The sequence below is a fragment of the Onthophagus taurus genome, chromosome 3, assembly GCF_036711975.1.
Source record: "Onthophagus taurus isolate NC chromosome 3, IU_Otau_3.0, whole genome shotgun sequence".
Classification (NCBI taxonomy): Eukaryota; Metazoa; Arthropoda; class Insecta; order Coleoptera; family Scarabaeidae; genus Onthophagus; species Onthophagus taurus.
The window spans coordinates 1,717,034-1,733,629 of NC_091968.1; the positions used below are offsets into that span (position 1 = coordinate 1,717,034).

Below are 16,596 nucleotides of genomic sequence, written 5' to 3' on the forward strand. Positions count from 1 at the left end.
TAATTAATATTAATATTAAATATTAAGAAATACAACCTTATAATAATTAATATTTGTTGTATTAGAGAACACAGTATATTCAATCCCAGTAGAGGCAGTAGAAAACTACCCCTACTTTTTTGGAATAATTTAAAAACTACCCTGTCGATTTTGGCGGCATTAAATACACTTATAGTACATTTAAAAGTATGTGTTTTTTCTCATTTAAGGGTGGCTGGGGTTAACTACCCTCACCACCACAAATTTTTTTTTGCAAGTACTGCTTATCAATTTTGGTGCAATTTAACATGTGATTTCTTTATACGTTAAGTAGTACTTTTGAAAGAACTAATAAGGGTTAGTAGTTTGGTATAGAAAATATATTTCGCTAAAAAATAATAATAATAATTGATGAATACTAAAAAAACGCTACTAAAAAAACATTCTGCGATAATTTCATTTTCCACGAGTATTTCGCTGACAATCTCCTGTTCGTCCATTTCAAATATTATACACTTTTTTTATAAAAATTGTTCGTTGGGACCACGGTTTATACACTTTTCTGACCTGCACTAAGTTGACATGACATGGCACTGACTTACACTTCATTGCACTATGACGTCATACGAGTGCCATATCGTGCAGAGTAGTGCAGTCCCAACGAACAAAGCTTTAATCGGCGAAAAGGCCAATCAATATGGCCAATAAATATTGACAAACTGTAATTACTTCAGACTATCAATATTTATTGACAATCTATTTAGTTTTGCGTTGGCTGTCAAAGATGTCATGTCATGTTTACATGTGTTAATGAACCATCCTGTGAGTTAATAGCATTTTCGTCCATTAAAGTATATCTGTCTGAATTCATTATTACGCGATATAATCCGTAATATAATCCTATTAACGTAGGATTGTCAATATTTCCCTCAGACTGTCAATATATCAAATATTTTCGGTTTCATCAAACCATCTCATCAATATTTTTAATATTGACAATATGTCAATCTTTCTACTCACACGTTCAATAATATTGTCAATACTTAGATATTGACAATATACAGGGTGATTCAAAAAACCGCTGACAGACTTCTAGAGTAGATAATACATGAAAAATTAAGATGAATAGTCTTAATATACATGGAATCGCAAATGCCTCCTTAACGAGATATAGCGGGTCAAAGTTTCTTTAAAATTAAACATTATCTACAATAAAAAACCCTCTTTTAAAAATATTGTCTACGCCATTGCTAATTTTGTCAAACGGGCGGTAATTTCGTGTAAAGTGATCAAATCTATCAATTGGTCTCTTACAAAACTTTGATTAAAGCAATAGTTTTTAAGAAAAACACGTTTGTAGAAAATGTGTTAATCCAATCAAAAATTGTTGCTTTAATTAAAATTGTGTAAGAGACCAATTGATAGGTAATTGACCACTTTACACGAAAATACTGCCCGTTTGACAAAATTAGCAGGAACAATGTTTGATTTTAAAGAAACTTTAACACCCTTATACCTCGTTAAGGTTGCATTTGCAAGCCTTGTATATTAAGACTTTTCATCTTAATTTTTGATGTATTACCTGCCCTAGAAGTCTGTCAGCGTTTGTTTGAATCACCCTGTATATTGAACGTGTGAAGGGCGCTTTAAAAATTCGTATAAAATCCATTTCTTGGAATATGAGTATGGAAATGTCCCAAAGTGTTAATAAATATGTCCTCTTTCATTGTGTAAGTCAAAAGTTCATTGTGTATCTTGGATCCAAATAAGTTGACATAACTTATCAGCTTCCTCATTACTTTCATTTTTATTCAAATGTCGCAATAATGTGGCTATAGGGTGTCATTTCAGAAATGCACCAGAAATTATAACCATAATGGCCGGATAGATATGCCGGATAGATAACCGGATATCCGGCCGAAGGGGATCCCGAATATTCGCTTTTCGCAAAATCACTATCCGTTCCATCACTATGGGCTACATAATAATAAATAAAAGGTGTTCAAGGTGTTTCTAACGTTACAGTTTAATCTAACCATAATACAAAGCATTATAAAAAATATACCATCCATAGAACTATTTTTAAACAAATGTCGCAGAACAACTAATTTAACTCCTAAACGTTGTCTAAATTTTGCGTTTAATAAACCTACTGAAGAGAAGAAAATAAACTCGAAATAACGATGAATAATTAAATTTATTAATGTAAATTCGGTGCTATTGACAATTTCGAACGCCTGGCGTTCCTCATCAGGCACGACTACGAGAAACAACAAATAAAGATTAAATTAAATTTGTACATATGTGGAATTTAAAATTAATTGATCAAAGAATCCTTAGAAATCTTAAAATAGTTACAAGTGAAAAAATAAAAAATATTCGTTCGGGATAAGTTTTGACATACTTTATTTTTTAAATTCATTCACATCTTTAATGTTTTAACGATTTTACACAAATAATTTTACAACTTCTTGTACCTACTCATACCCATCAGTTTATAAATTTATACACGGAAAAGTTTTTGGTGCTTTTCAACAATTTTTCATATTTCATTGGAGACAATCTCATAAATGATTTTACAAAGACTCAATGTATTCCTGAAAACCCTCAACTTGATGCTCCTCGTTTGACGGTAAATATTTTTTATCATTATTCATCGTTCTTTCGAGTTTATTTTTTTCAATACCTTACGATGAACCCGGAATCTACAATTTCTAAACTACTGAAGAGAAGCATCGTTCCGATTCCACATTTGTTGGTGGAATAGTTTTCAAATATTCAAAAGCGAATTAAAGATTTTTACCCATGCTATTGAATATATACAATTTCTTGGATCAATGTATTGAACAGTGCATTCTTAGTTAGCTGGACAGGTGTTTGATTCGTTTCTGCCTTTGAGGCTTCGCAATTAGTAAGTCATCTTCATCATTTTCAAACATATTTTGTTCATCTTTTTATGTTAAATGTAACATAAGTTTCTCTACTGTTTTGCTCTAGTATTCTTTGTTGTCAGCTGTAAACCATGTGCTAAACATAATTGATGGCTTGGTGTAATTAGGCGTCCCGCTTTTCTCATTATAGCAGCTCCGTCTATAGTAACTGCAACTACATCTTTTAATAAACTTAATCCAAATTCATTTAATCGCGTCTGTATCTTGGAAACACATTCTTTACCAGTAAATGAATGTTTAATTCTTATGAGACCAATGTTCCAAAATACTGTTCATATTCATAAAACGTTTATTAGAAATGGATGACAAACCATTCAAATCTCATTGGATGGATTCATCAAATCTAAGACTAAATTTTATTCCATTTTCCTTTTGTTTATTTATGAATTGAATTAGAATGAATTAATATTTATGAATATACTATTTAATGTAATGAATGTAACTTTTTGTAATTACACAGGTCAATTTCCTGAAGATGACGGTCATACAGTACGAAACCGGTAGAAATCTACTTTTTATACAATAAATATCATCGTTTAAGTGCAATTTTTATTTTCATTTAAAATTAGTGTCTAATGGAGTTACTTCACTAATAATTTCAGGATAACAGCCAACCCAAGAATCCAATAATAATAATGATTTGGAACCAGTATTTGGAAAATATACGCTTTCATGGCAATTTTTCTTATGTGCTGATGTTAATTTTCCCGATTTTGACATCAAAACGTAAATATTATCGGCTTTAAACATTGTATTTGCTACCCTCAGTCCAAACGTGTCAGAGGTTTCTTTTAACACAATTAAAAGTAGGGAAAGCAGTTTTCCATCAGCAGATATTATGAGTTGAATAGTGTAACTATGACTAAACCACACATTCAACGGTTTTAACGCCTAAATCGCTTAATGTTCTTCCCCAGTGGCTCTCTAAGTTAAAACCGCTCTGATCCGAATTGTAGGTGTTTACAAATCCATATATTTGGAATTGTTGCATTGCGTTTTTAACGAAATCTTTCGCTAGTTAACCCCCACTATCCCCAAATGTATATACACTAAAAATTTTACTGTGTGACTAATTTACGGTTTTGTTTAAAATATTTTCAAAATACCTGACAGTTTTATCATATCATTCTTACGAAAAGTAGTTACATATTAACCCTATCGCTGGGGTTGATCTACGACGAATGAGAAAAAACACTTAACTAATATTTTTGAATGCACTACAAGTATATTTAACGCCATCAAAATCGATAGGCTGGTTTTCAAATAAACCCGAAAAAATAAGGGTAGTTCGCCCCTTTTCACCCTGTGGTATATGTATGATATATCAAATGAAAGCTTATTAAAAATGAATATCATCCCAAACTTTCAACCCCTAAAACTCGGCTCAAGGGCTTTTACCGCACGTATAAAAAAATACGTAAACCTTATTTTGGTCCATTTTATGGCTGTACCAAATTTCATCAAAGATCAATAAAATAGTGATTGGAAAAGTGAAGAAATCAAGATCTTTAAATAAACAGAAGTTAGAAGCCTTGTTTGTGATAATTACAATTATCCAAACGCTTAAATGAACCAAAGTATCTTTAGAAGTTATCTTTAGACATGGTTTTGTAAAATTAGCCCAAGGTGACATTTTCGTTTTCATAGGACACTGATACAAACATCGACGAAATTATTAATTATTACTAATCCCTAAACGATCCCATTTAATATAGATGTTAAAAAAACTTGATTAAAATTTAATTGCATATCTAAGTAATTTTAATTTTAGATGCACGCGAAAAAGCAAGATTAGACATCCACGCAGCTCTTATAGATTCTTGCAACCATGGAGATTTTGACTCAATGCAACAATTACTCTCTTCATTATCAAAAGATGCCGAACTCATCGTTAATATGGCACCAAGCGGGGCAAATACTTTACTGTTTACGTAAACAAATTAATATTAATAATTTTTTTTAATTAATTTTTGGTATTATTTTTTAAGGGCATGTCAAATTGGTAATAAAAACATTGTAAAGATTTTATTGGAATATGGAGCCGACGGTCGATACCATCCAGTTACTAAATACTCCCCGTTATACATCGCTTGTTATCACGGACACCGAGAAATCGTCGAAATGTTATTATTAAGATTTCCCGAATTAATTAAGCAACACACCGTTGAAAGGTGGCTTCCAATACACGCCTGTTGTATTAACGGGCATATAAAAGTTTTGGAGTTATTGTTTCAATTTCCGTATCCGAAACATATTTTAAGAAAATTTAGGTAAATCAAAAATGTTAAAATCAAATTAAAAAAAAAATTAAACATGTTTTTTTTTTAGGGATATAACTGAACGTTGGGAATATTTAATGCCGTTTGATATAAATGAAAGAGACGCAACCGGGCAAAATATTCTTTACGTAGCTAGTTTATTGGGAAATAAAAAGCTGTTAGATGTTATTTTAAAATTTCGAGTTCGAGCGACGAAAATTGTACCCGAAGATGACGAAACAACCCCAAATTCCGAAAGTAACCCTCTCGTTAGTCCAATCAAACGTCGGCTTTCAAGCGGAATTATTTCAATTATGTCCAAATTAAATCTTTCTAGAGAAAGTTCCACCGAATCTGAAGTAATAAAAAAATTATTTTTGTATAAAAATAATTTATTTTTGTATAAAAATAATTTATTTTTGTTATAAGGATTAATTATGTTTACTCAAACATGTTTAATCGACGTTTCGGCCTATTATAAGCCCATCATCAGGATTTTATTATAAATCAAAAAGACAAGTAAACATAATATTTTACAATTAAACAAAATTTATGTAAACGTTAGAACAAGTAACAAAAGCATGCGTTAACTTCATAATTGCAAAATAAAAAAATGATACAAAAGTTATCTGTGGCATTTCGCACATTTCAGCGTTTGTGTAAAAAATTGTATAATTTATTTTTAACAAGTAGGCTTTAAATTTTATAACAAAAGATACCTCCTGTCAAAATAACAATTAGTTTGTACCTGCAAAAAGTAAGCTTGTATTACAAAATTAATAAAAATGAATTACACAAACGCTGAAATGTGCGAAATGCACCTTTATGGAATGGCGTGCGGTAATTCAGCGAAGCACGGCGGTTGTATCAAGAGAAACATCCTGATCGTCCAGTACCACACCACAACTTGTTTCTACGCATTCACCAACGACTACTAATACTGCTGATAATGGGCGGCCTAGGGAAGTTGCAAATCCCTAAGTAGAAGAGGCAGAAAAATTGCTCAGAACTTAAACCTATCTTACTCGACGATTTGGAGAATTTTGAAAGGGCAACTTTTGTATCCCTACCATACCCAAAGAGTACAAGCCTTATTGCTAAGAGATTTTCCGCTTTTGGCTTTTTGTACATGGATGCAAAACAAAATAGCTCAAAATCCTGAATTTGGAGCGGAAGTTCTGTTTACCGATTAAGCATATTTCTCAAAGGATGGTATTTTCAATTTTCACAATAACCACATATGGGCAGAAGAAAATCCACATGAAATTACAGAAGGCCATCATCAGCAACAATTTTCCGTAAATGATTGCTGTCATCGTCGGTAATCCGGTAGGCTCACATTTTTACCGAACAGATTAAACGGTGCAGATTATCGACAATTTCTAGAAGAAGTACTGCCGGAACTGCTGCAAGATGTATCGCTTCAAGTAAGACAAAACATGTACTTTATGCATGATGGAGGTCCGGCCCACTTTAGTTTGGTTGCTCGCTAATAGTTGGATACTTGCTGTGTTCTATTCTTCAGGTAAGCCTCGACAAGAGCAACAGCGTCATTAGCAAAGTTATACACTTTAGATAGATTCCTCAAGAGAATCTGATGTGACACGCAGTCAAATGCCCGCGTCAGATCCAAAAACATTGCAATGCAATAATGACCCCTTTCAAAAGAATCCAAGGACATGTCAACGAACTTGATAACAGCATCCGACCCTTTCGAAATCCGTATTGATTTGGGCAAAGCAAGTTATTTCCCTCTATATAAGAAACCATTTTATCATACATTGCACGCTCAAACACCTTGGAAAAAGCCGGCAGTACACTTATTGGCCCATAATTGGAGCAGTCCATAGTATCTCATTTTTTTATGCACGGGCACCACGTTAGCTATTTTCAATATATCAGGGAATTGAGAATCAGCAAATACTGAATTTAGAACTTTTGTCAACGGTAGTACGTACATGTCTACATTCCTCTTTATAAAATAAGTTGGGATGGAAAAAACATCACGTGTAGGACTACTCTTCAATGAACAGAGCAATTCATGTACTTTAACAGGACCAACTTCTGAAAAATGAAATTGCGCTACTATTTGATCCACACATTCACATATGAGAATGGGATCAAGCATACCACTTGGCAGCCCTTCAACGATATCATTGGGAGTATCAACGAAAAATCTATTCAGCACATTCGGATCAAGATTACTATTTAGATTGCTTTTATCGTTGATTCTATTTTCATTTATTATTGATCACACTACACTAGCTTTCTTTTTTGCAGTATTTATAAAGCTGCTAGTTGCCTCCAGCTTAGATTCAGCTATAGCCGTTCTATACTCACAATGATAATCTTTTTTGGCTTTTAACAAATTGGGGGACCTGTAACGGCCGTATAACTCACAAACCAAACTATAGCCAGCACGCATTTCTCTGAGATTGTCATTGTACCATCTGACACCACAACACGCTTTCTAGTTGAGAAGCATTTCTCTGGAAAACACATATTAAAAGTATTTAAGAATCTCTCGTGAAATATGGCAAATTTATCGTTAGCATTGAAGTGTAGATCATCCAACATCTCCCACGCAAACTGACTAAACAAATTGAAAAACAACAATTTCCACACCCAGTCAACGGCCGACATATCCTATTCAGATACAACACACCCCCCACATCACCGGTGTACGAAACAGTAATGTACTGCGCCCGATGATCTGACAGATTGGGTTCCGTGACAGAGGTAGTGTAATTGCCAATGGCAAAATTTATAAATATATTATCCAGACAGTTTCCGCCCTTAGTTGCTTCCGTAACAGTAGGGTAAAAACGATAGCTCAAGGACAGGTCACACACCATAACAACGACCCCATCTGAACTACCAACCTTCAGGTTACAATCACCAACTACAAAAACTTGCCTAAACTGAGTCGGGATTTCCAAGAGACAACTGGCGTTCCGACAAAAAGTTTGAAAATCACCAGCAGGCGATCGATACAAGCAAACTACAACTCAAAATCGACACAATTGCGCTATCTCGCAATGGATTTCCAACGTTGAATTATTAATGGAATCAGATCTGGCGTAAGAAGATAGGGTTTTCCATTGCGAGACACGCAGTCCATGAGTAAATCATCTCCCTTCAGCCAATGTTCACTAATACATATAAAATCAAAATTACAAGTATTCTCAATCAAATACGCCTCAAACTCATCAATTTTATATCTAATACACTGTATATTAATATGAAACAAGGTTATAGATGAATTATCAACTAAATAGTATCCGGTATTGTTTGAATTGGACAAAAATTCGAATTTATATTACCACTTTCTATCTCCTTCACCGTATTATTTACAATAGTGATCTGACCGTTACCCTTGTTACATTTCGATGTACGAGTTATTGTTTGCGCAACATAAGAAAAAACCTTATTCTTTCCCCGTATATTCATAGTGGAGACCATGCTTTGTTTTGTCATGAAAATTCAAAATACTATTTACATCAACAAAAGAAATGCGGTTATTTTTTAGCGCATTCACAAAGTTAAAAAGTTTACAGTTAAAACGATCCTTTGTTCAGATCCTTTTCTTCATACCAATAAGGCACCGATAAGCAGGGGACATTACACCGCATTGACAGTTTTTTTATTTTCTCCAGAGTCCCACTAATCATTGGCTTCCATACTAGAACATCGTTAGTACCAGCAATCACTCCCATTGAAATCCCTACAAAGCTGTTCACTATCATCACAGATTACATTTTCGTAGGTAGCATTCGATTTGCACACTGTAACTGCACTGTAAGCACGTCAAACTTGCTATATATTCTGATTATAAATGTAGAATATTAAAAAAATGTTTAAATGTATTATTTCTAAATGTTTCGTCGTTGCTTTTTGCTTAAAATTGTAATTGTTCTCTTAGATTTATATTAAAATCCTGATGACGGGCTTATGATAGCCCGAAACGTCGATTAAACATGTTTGAGTAAACATAATTAATCCATGAGGAATGTGTTATTTTCCTGCGAAATTATCCTTATAATAAAACAAATCGTCGTAATTAAAATCATATACAATTTATTTTTGTTTTTAGGGTGAACACATCTCTTTAATATGTCCTTTAAAAATCGATATGTATTGTAATAATAACATAGAAACTGCCCTACATGCTGCTGTTAAAGGAAAACATTACGATATAGTTTTATCACTTTTAAACGCTGGTGGAAATCCTAATTTAATTATTAAAGCTTATTTAGATTATAACGAGGTAAAAAAATTTTTTTTAAATCAATTTATCGTTTAATTATTATTTTTAGAGTATTAGTTGTTACTCATTAGAAGATGACGTCAATTCCGGTCAATCAACAGCTTTAGTTGAAGCGTGTAAAAATCGCGATGTTCCAATTGTTGATTTATTACTTCGTTTTGGGGCTCGCGATGACGATTGTAAAGCACTTTTTGTTACCGTTCAAAATAAAGATGAAACATTAACCGCGAAACTTCTTTCCATAAAAGTAAGTTAACGTTTTTATTAAATTAAATTAATTCTATTTATTTAATTTATTTTTAGTCAAACCCTGACCCAGAATACAAAATAAATAAAAAAGCGATGACTGAGAACATCAATTCGCCTCAATTCACTCTTTTCTCAGGAATGTCGAACTTAACTTACAGCACAATCTTTCCAAACACCCCAGCAATGATAAATTGGCACAACCAAAAATGTCATTTATCTCAAATTCGGACGCAATGGCTCATTGATGCCGCGCTGCATTTAAATCCAAAGTTAAAACAAAATCCGAGAAGTTACGATATAGCTTTATACGCGATAACTCGTTTGGATATTTCGAACAATAGCATAACTTCAATTCCTTTGGCCGCCTTTCAGCTTTACAGTCTTCGTTACTTAAACGTGGCTCAAAATAAAATCGAAAAACTTCCGATTCCGGTCGAATCGCCGAATAAAAAAACTCACCGACGAAAATCTTCGAACGTTGTTGAAGAATTAAATTATAATTGCCCCGTTTTAGAGGAGCTGTATCTTCAAGATAATCGTTTGGACCAGATTCCGGATGCTTTGTTTCGATTACCCAGCTTGGTTACGTTGGTTGTTTCGAATAATAAGTTGCAAAATTTGCCGTATAATATGTGGTTAGCGCCGAAATTGAAAGAGTTGAACGCTTCTTTTAATTTATTGAAAGATTTGCCGGTTAATAACGTTATTGATAATACCAAAGAAGACTGTGATAGACTCAGCGTAAGCTCAAGCGATAGTCAATTATCGAGTCACACGGATGTTGAAGTTGAAAGTGACGCTTCTTGTTGTTCGGATGTGGAAAGCGATTCGATTGGGTTTGAAGATGGGGTTGTTCCGATTAGGTATAGAAAGAAAGACAGATCTTTAATGTAAGTTTTTTATTTTTAATTAAAAAATACAGTGAATTTCATTTAAGATGCAATATACCAAAATATATTTCCATAGAAACCTACTTACTTTGTCTCACGTAAAATGCAACATGTCAATATAATTTGATATTACAGTAAAACCTCAATATAACGAATCAATACAGAGAACGCAGTGTCCGTTATAACTCAATAAAAATATATAGCAATTTAGCGCTGAATAACAAATAAAACTAGACTAGCACTAGAACGAACACTAGAGCTACAACTAGAAATTGAAAATGATTCTAGTTTTACGTATAGTGTTAGTTCTACGTAGTAACAGTGCTAGTGTAAAACTAGAACTAACACTATACCTAGAACTAGAAACATTCGGGTTTAGCCGTCTTTAAAGACGTGCGGCCAAACCCAAATAATTCTAGTTATGGTGTTAGTTCTTAAAGAGTTGTAATAATTAAATAATTTTAACTATTTTTTAAAAATCAAAACGTAAAGACAGACGTGTTGTCTGGTTGATTGCTTATAATCGAATGAATTTACATCGAAAACTGGGCTGTTGCTCTGCTGTTGTCTGGAGCGATGTGGTTGTTAATGGTCGGGTTATAGGGTTGGACTCAGGTTGGTTTTTGCTGCAGGTTCAAAAAACTTCGTTCAGGGTCACCAATAAAGAGTAGTAGCAATTAAATAATTTTAACTCTTTTTAAAAATTAAAACGCAAAGACAGACGTGTTGTCTGGTTGATTGCTTATAATCGAATGAATTTACATCGAAATCAACAAAAATGGTAATTGTTAACAAAAATTGTTAACATGGGTAATTTATGATAATAAGGTAATTTGATAAAAGTTATAATTTCTATGTGAAGGTAGGCTGTGTACGTTACAGTTCTACATAGTAACAGTGCTAGTATAAAACTAGAACTAACACTATACCTAGAACTAGAATCATTCGGGTTTAGCCACCTTTAAAGACGTGCGGCCAAACCCAAATGATTCTAGTTATAGTGTTAGTTCTACATAGTAACAGTTCTAGTTTTAATCGTCATGCAGCGCTAAACCAAGAACTAGAAACATTCGGGGTTAGCCGCTCGTCTCTAAAGACGGCTAAACCCAAATGTTTCTAATTCTAGGTCTTATGTTAGCTCTAGTGACAGTACAAGTATAAAACTAGAACTAACACTATACCTAGAACTAGAATCATTCGAGTTTAGCCGTCTTTAGAGACGTGTGGCTAAACCCAAATGATTCTAGTTCTAAGTATAGTGTTGGGTTCTACATAGTAGCAGTGCTAGTGTAAAACTAAAACTAACACTAGACATAGAACTAGAAACATACGGGTTTGGTCGTGCATCTTCAGACCGAATGTTTCTAGTTCTAGGTCTAGTGTTAGTTCTAGTTTTATACTTGTACTGTCACTAGAGCTAACATAAGACCTAGAATTAGAAACATTTGGGTTTAGCCGTCTTTAGAGACGAGCGGCTAACCCCGAATGATTCTAGTTCTAAGTATAGTGTTGGGTTCTACATAGTAGCAGTGCTAGTGTCAAACTAAAACTAACACTAGACATAGAACTAGAAACATCTTGCATCTTCAGACCGAATGTTTCTAGTTCTAGGTCTAGTGTTAGTTCTAGTTTTAATTGTTAAGCAGCGCTAGACCAAGATCTAGAATCATTCAGGTTTAGCCCCACGTCTCTAAAGACGGCTAAACCCAAATGTTTCTAGATCTAGGTCTTATGTTAGCTCTAGTAGCAGTGCAAGTATAAAACTAGAACTAACACTATACCTAGAACTAGAATCATTGGGGTTTAGCCGTCTTTAGAGACGTGTGGCTAAACCCAAATGATTCTAGTTCTAGGTATAGTGTTAGTTCAACATAGTAACAGCGCTAGTGTAAAACTAGAACTAACACTAAACCTAGAACTAGAATCATTTGGGTTTAGCCGTCTTTAGAGACGTGTGGCTAAACCCAAATGATTCTAGTTCTAGGTATAGTGTTAGCTCAACATAGTAATAGTGCTAGTGTAAAACCAGAACTAACACTAAACCTAGAACTAGAATCATTTGGGTTCAGGCTTTAGAGACGTGTGGCTAAACCCAAATGATTCTAGATCTAGGTATAGTGTTAGTTATAGTTTTACATTAGCACTGTTACTATGTAGAACTATGTACTATGTAGAAAGCCAGATCTAGCATTAGTTCTAGTGCTAGTGTTAGTTCTAGTTTTAGTTCTTATTCAACGCCAAGTTATTGTACATTTTTTGAAGTTGCAGTAAAACTTGTAAACAAAAAATAATAATTACACGATGTTTTATGGATAAAATTAGATTTTTTGAAGTTCTTGGGTTGATGTTAAATTTCCTGTTAGAAATGAAGATTATTGTCAAGTTTAGTAGATTAGAATTGGGGTTGATGAAGAATATCCTGTTAATAAAGAAGGTTTTGATGGAGTTTATTTAGATTGAATTGAAGTTGAAATTAGATTTTCGATCAAAAATTAAAGATTCGTTGAAGTTAAACTTGTGGTTAAACATGGAAGTTTATATGATGTTGCATAGATTGGTTTGTGACTATTGAAGTGGGGTTAATTCTTGTCAATTTCCTGTTAAAAATAAAGATTTTGATGAAGTTTGTGGAAGTTACATGTTAAATTTACGCTCGATGTTTAATGATTGAGGTTATATTATTTGAAATTCTCTGGTTGATGTTAATTATCCTTATAAAGCCATCAAAACAACAATTTGCACGAGAATCGTAAATAGATGCTTAGATCCTAAGATATATCATATTTATGAATATAGGGAAAATAATGTATTCCAAAGTATGCCTAAACTCAAAGAATTGGCAACTGTCAAACGTATTTTCTTTCTTGTTTTGCTGTTATAGATGATGAAGAATATGATGCACTTCAAACGAAGTTGATCAGTATTTTTGTCCAACTCGAAATTTGTAAATATACCAGAAAACTATTTTCTACAAAAAAATAGAAACTGATAATAATAATTTTCTTTCTCTATTTGTTGCTATGAATGATGAGGAATACGATGCGCTTTAAACTAAGTCGATCAAAAATCCTGCTCAACCCGAACTCGACTAGAATTACAAAAAAACCACACCTCCAGAGAAATAAATATTGGCAGAAATAATTTTCTTTTTGTATTTGTATCTCTTAGTAGATGAGAAATACGATGCAATTTAAATTAGTCAGAAATTCTGTTATTTTCGAAATTTGCTAGAATTCAGGGTTTAGTGTTAGTTCTAGTTTTAATTGTTATGCAGCGCTAGACCAAGAACTAGAATTATTCGGGTTTAGCCGTCTTAAGAGACGTACGGCTATTACGATGCAATTTGAATTATATCAGTTGATTTCGAAATTTCCTAGATTTTAAGGAAAACTGGTTTTCAATGAAAATACGAAATGGCAAAAGATTCTTTTGTTCATATTTGCTTTTTTAAGATGATGAAGACTACGATGCAAGCAAAACTAAATTGATCAGAAATTCTGATCAACCCAAAATTTGTAAAAATATAAAAAAAACTTGTTTCTTGAGAAATACAAAACGACAAAAATATTTTTTTTCTCTGTTTGATGGTATAAGTAATGAGGAATACGGTGCAGTTTTAAGTAAGTTAATTAGAAATTCTGCTCAACCTCAAAATTTGCAAGAATTTACACAAGAGGCGGTTTTCCAGAAAAATAAAAGATAAAAATCTTTTTTCCTCATTACTTCGTGTCACTAATATTATCACTGGAAGTACAATATACCTAAAACTAGTAACATTCGGGTTTAGCCGTCTTAAGAAACGCACTGCTAAACCTGAATGTTTCTAGTTCTAGCTGTAGTATTAGTTCTAATTTTAATTTTTATTCAGCGCTAGACTGTTGTATATCTTCGTTGAACAAAAGGTAGAACTAACACTAGACCTAGAATTAGAAACTTGCGGTTTTGGTCGTCTTAAGAACTTACAGCTAATCCTGTATGTTTCTAATTCTAGGTCTAATGACGTTCTACTTTTATTTCAGTAAAATTACACAACAATTTAGCGCTTAATAATATTTAAAACTAGAACTAACACCTGACCTAGAACTAGAAAATATCTGAAGACGCACGGCTAAACCTGAAACTTGGTCTAGTGTTAGTTCTAGTTTTATTTGTTATTCAGCACCAGATTGTTGTATAATATATCTTTATTGAAGTGACACACTAGACTTAGAACTAGAAAGTATCGGGTTTAGCCGTCTTGAAAGACGAGCGAAAAATCATTAGAAAGTTTCTAGACACTTCTGGAGTCCAGAAACCGAACATCTTTAAAAATCTTCTGGAAATCTTTATAACTGTCTAGAAAGTGTTTAAACACTATTTGATAATTATAGAGACCATTAGAAAGCTTCTGGACGCTTTTGGATATCTTTAAAGTCCCCTAGTTTATTACTAGAAGTAGAACCAGTACTAGACCTAGAACTAGAAACATTCGGGTTTAGCTGTCTTGAGAGACGAACGGCTAAAGCCGAATGATTCTAGTTCTAGGTCGACTGTTAGTTCTAGTGACAGTGTTAAGTAGCGCTATTAAGCAATAGATAGCGCTAGATTGCATGTTGTTATTGAACTAAAACTAGAACTAACACTAGACCTAGAACTAGAAACATTCGGGTTTAGCCTCACGTCTCTCAAGACGGCTAAACCCGAATGTTTCTAGTTCTAGGACTAGTGTTAGTTCTAATTTTACACTATCACTAGAACTAACACTAGAACTAGAATAATTCTCTCAAGACGGCTAAACCCGAATTATTCTAGTTCTAGTGTTAGTTCTAATGATAGTGTAAAATTAGAACTAACACTAGCCCTAGAACTAGAAACATTCGGGTTTAGCCGTCTTGAGAGACGTGCGGCTAAACCCGAATGATTCTAGTTCTAGTTCTAATGATTGTTCTAATGACAGTGATTAGTAGCGCTAGTTAGCATAAGATATCGCTATGTTGCATATTTTTATTGCACTAAAACTATTGGGTTTAGTACTAATTTCATTCTATGTTGCGGTTCTAGGTCTAGTGTTAGTTTTAGTTTTACACTAGCATTATCACTAGAACTAACACAAGACCTAGATCTAGAATCATTCAGGTTTAGTGGTCTTGAAAGACGTGCTGCTAAATCCTAGTGTTTCTAGATCTAGATGTAGTGTTAGTTCTAGTTTTAATTGTTATTCAGCGTTAGATTTTGGGTTTAGTGCGTCTCTTAAGACGGAAACTCAGAGTTATCATATGGACGTCACCTTTTTCTTTGCAAAACTACCCAATGCCTGTATTATTAAGCTGTGTTGCGTTTTATGTGGGACAGTGCAAGAGCACAGTAGATTCATATATTGCGAGTTATATGAAATTCCCAGTATGTATTTATTTTATTAATTTTTTTAGCCAATTAGATATTAGTAAACACCACATTTGGTCAAAAAGTGTTGATGTAACCGAACAAATCCTTCACAACGATGAATCAACAATGGAAAAATCATCCCAATTATCCGCCTTAAATCTCGCACATAATCTATTTACAAGCATCCCGGTGGTTTTACCCTGCCTAGCAGTCAATTTAACCCGTTTAAACATGGCGTTTAACTCATTGCGTTCAATGTCCCACATCACCAGTTACCCAAGCACGTTGAAACAATTAGATTTAAGTCACAATCAGATTAGCGTTTGGCCGAGTTTACCTCAAGTTGAAGCTCAAGATGTTATGGAGATGGCCAATGTGACTTGTTACGCTACGAATACCGCAATTTCAAGGGATAAACTTTCGGTTATTGGAGTTAGGAGGCAAAATCCAAGTAGAAATACCGTAAGAAATACGGTTTTACACACGGTTTGTTCGCATCGGAGACATTTGAGGTTGGACAATTTGAGGACGTTGATTATTGCTGATAATAAATTAACTAGAATACAATTAAGCACGGATGATGATGGGGATTTTACTTCTTTAGAAGATGATGACCCGGAAAGGGTAAAAAAAATAAT

At 33.5% G+C, this 16,596-nt stretch overlaps 1 protein-coding gene across 3 annotated transcripts in view; it reads left to right on the forward strand.

The window, feature by feature from the left end:
- Positions 1 to 16,596, forward strand: part of LOC111421339 (Leucine-rich repeat kinase) — a 42,885-nt gene that overhangs the window by 5,088 nt on the left and 21,201 nt on the right. For all 3 annotated transcript variants that reach the window (XM_071195368.1, XM_071195370.1, XM_071195369.1), the window contains 7 exons: positions 4,702 to 4,861; positions 4,919 to 5,200; positions 5,259 to 5,547; positions 9,282 to 9,455; positions 9,505 to 9,702; positions 9,759 to 10,594; positions 16,003 to 16,582. In XM_071195368.1, the coding sequence (XP_071051469.1) occupies positions 4,702 to 4,861; positions 4,919 to 5,200; positions 5,259 to 5,547; positions 9,282 to 9,455; positions 9,505 to 9,702; positions 9,759 to 10,594; positions 16,003 to 16,582 (2,519 nt within the window). The remainder of the gene's footprint in view (positions 1 to 4,701; positions 4,862 to 4,918; positions 5,201 to 5,258; positions 5,548 to 9,281; positions 9,456 to 9,504; positions 9,703 to 9,758; positions 10,595 to 16,002; positions 16,583 to 16,596) is intronic.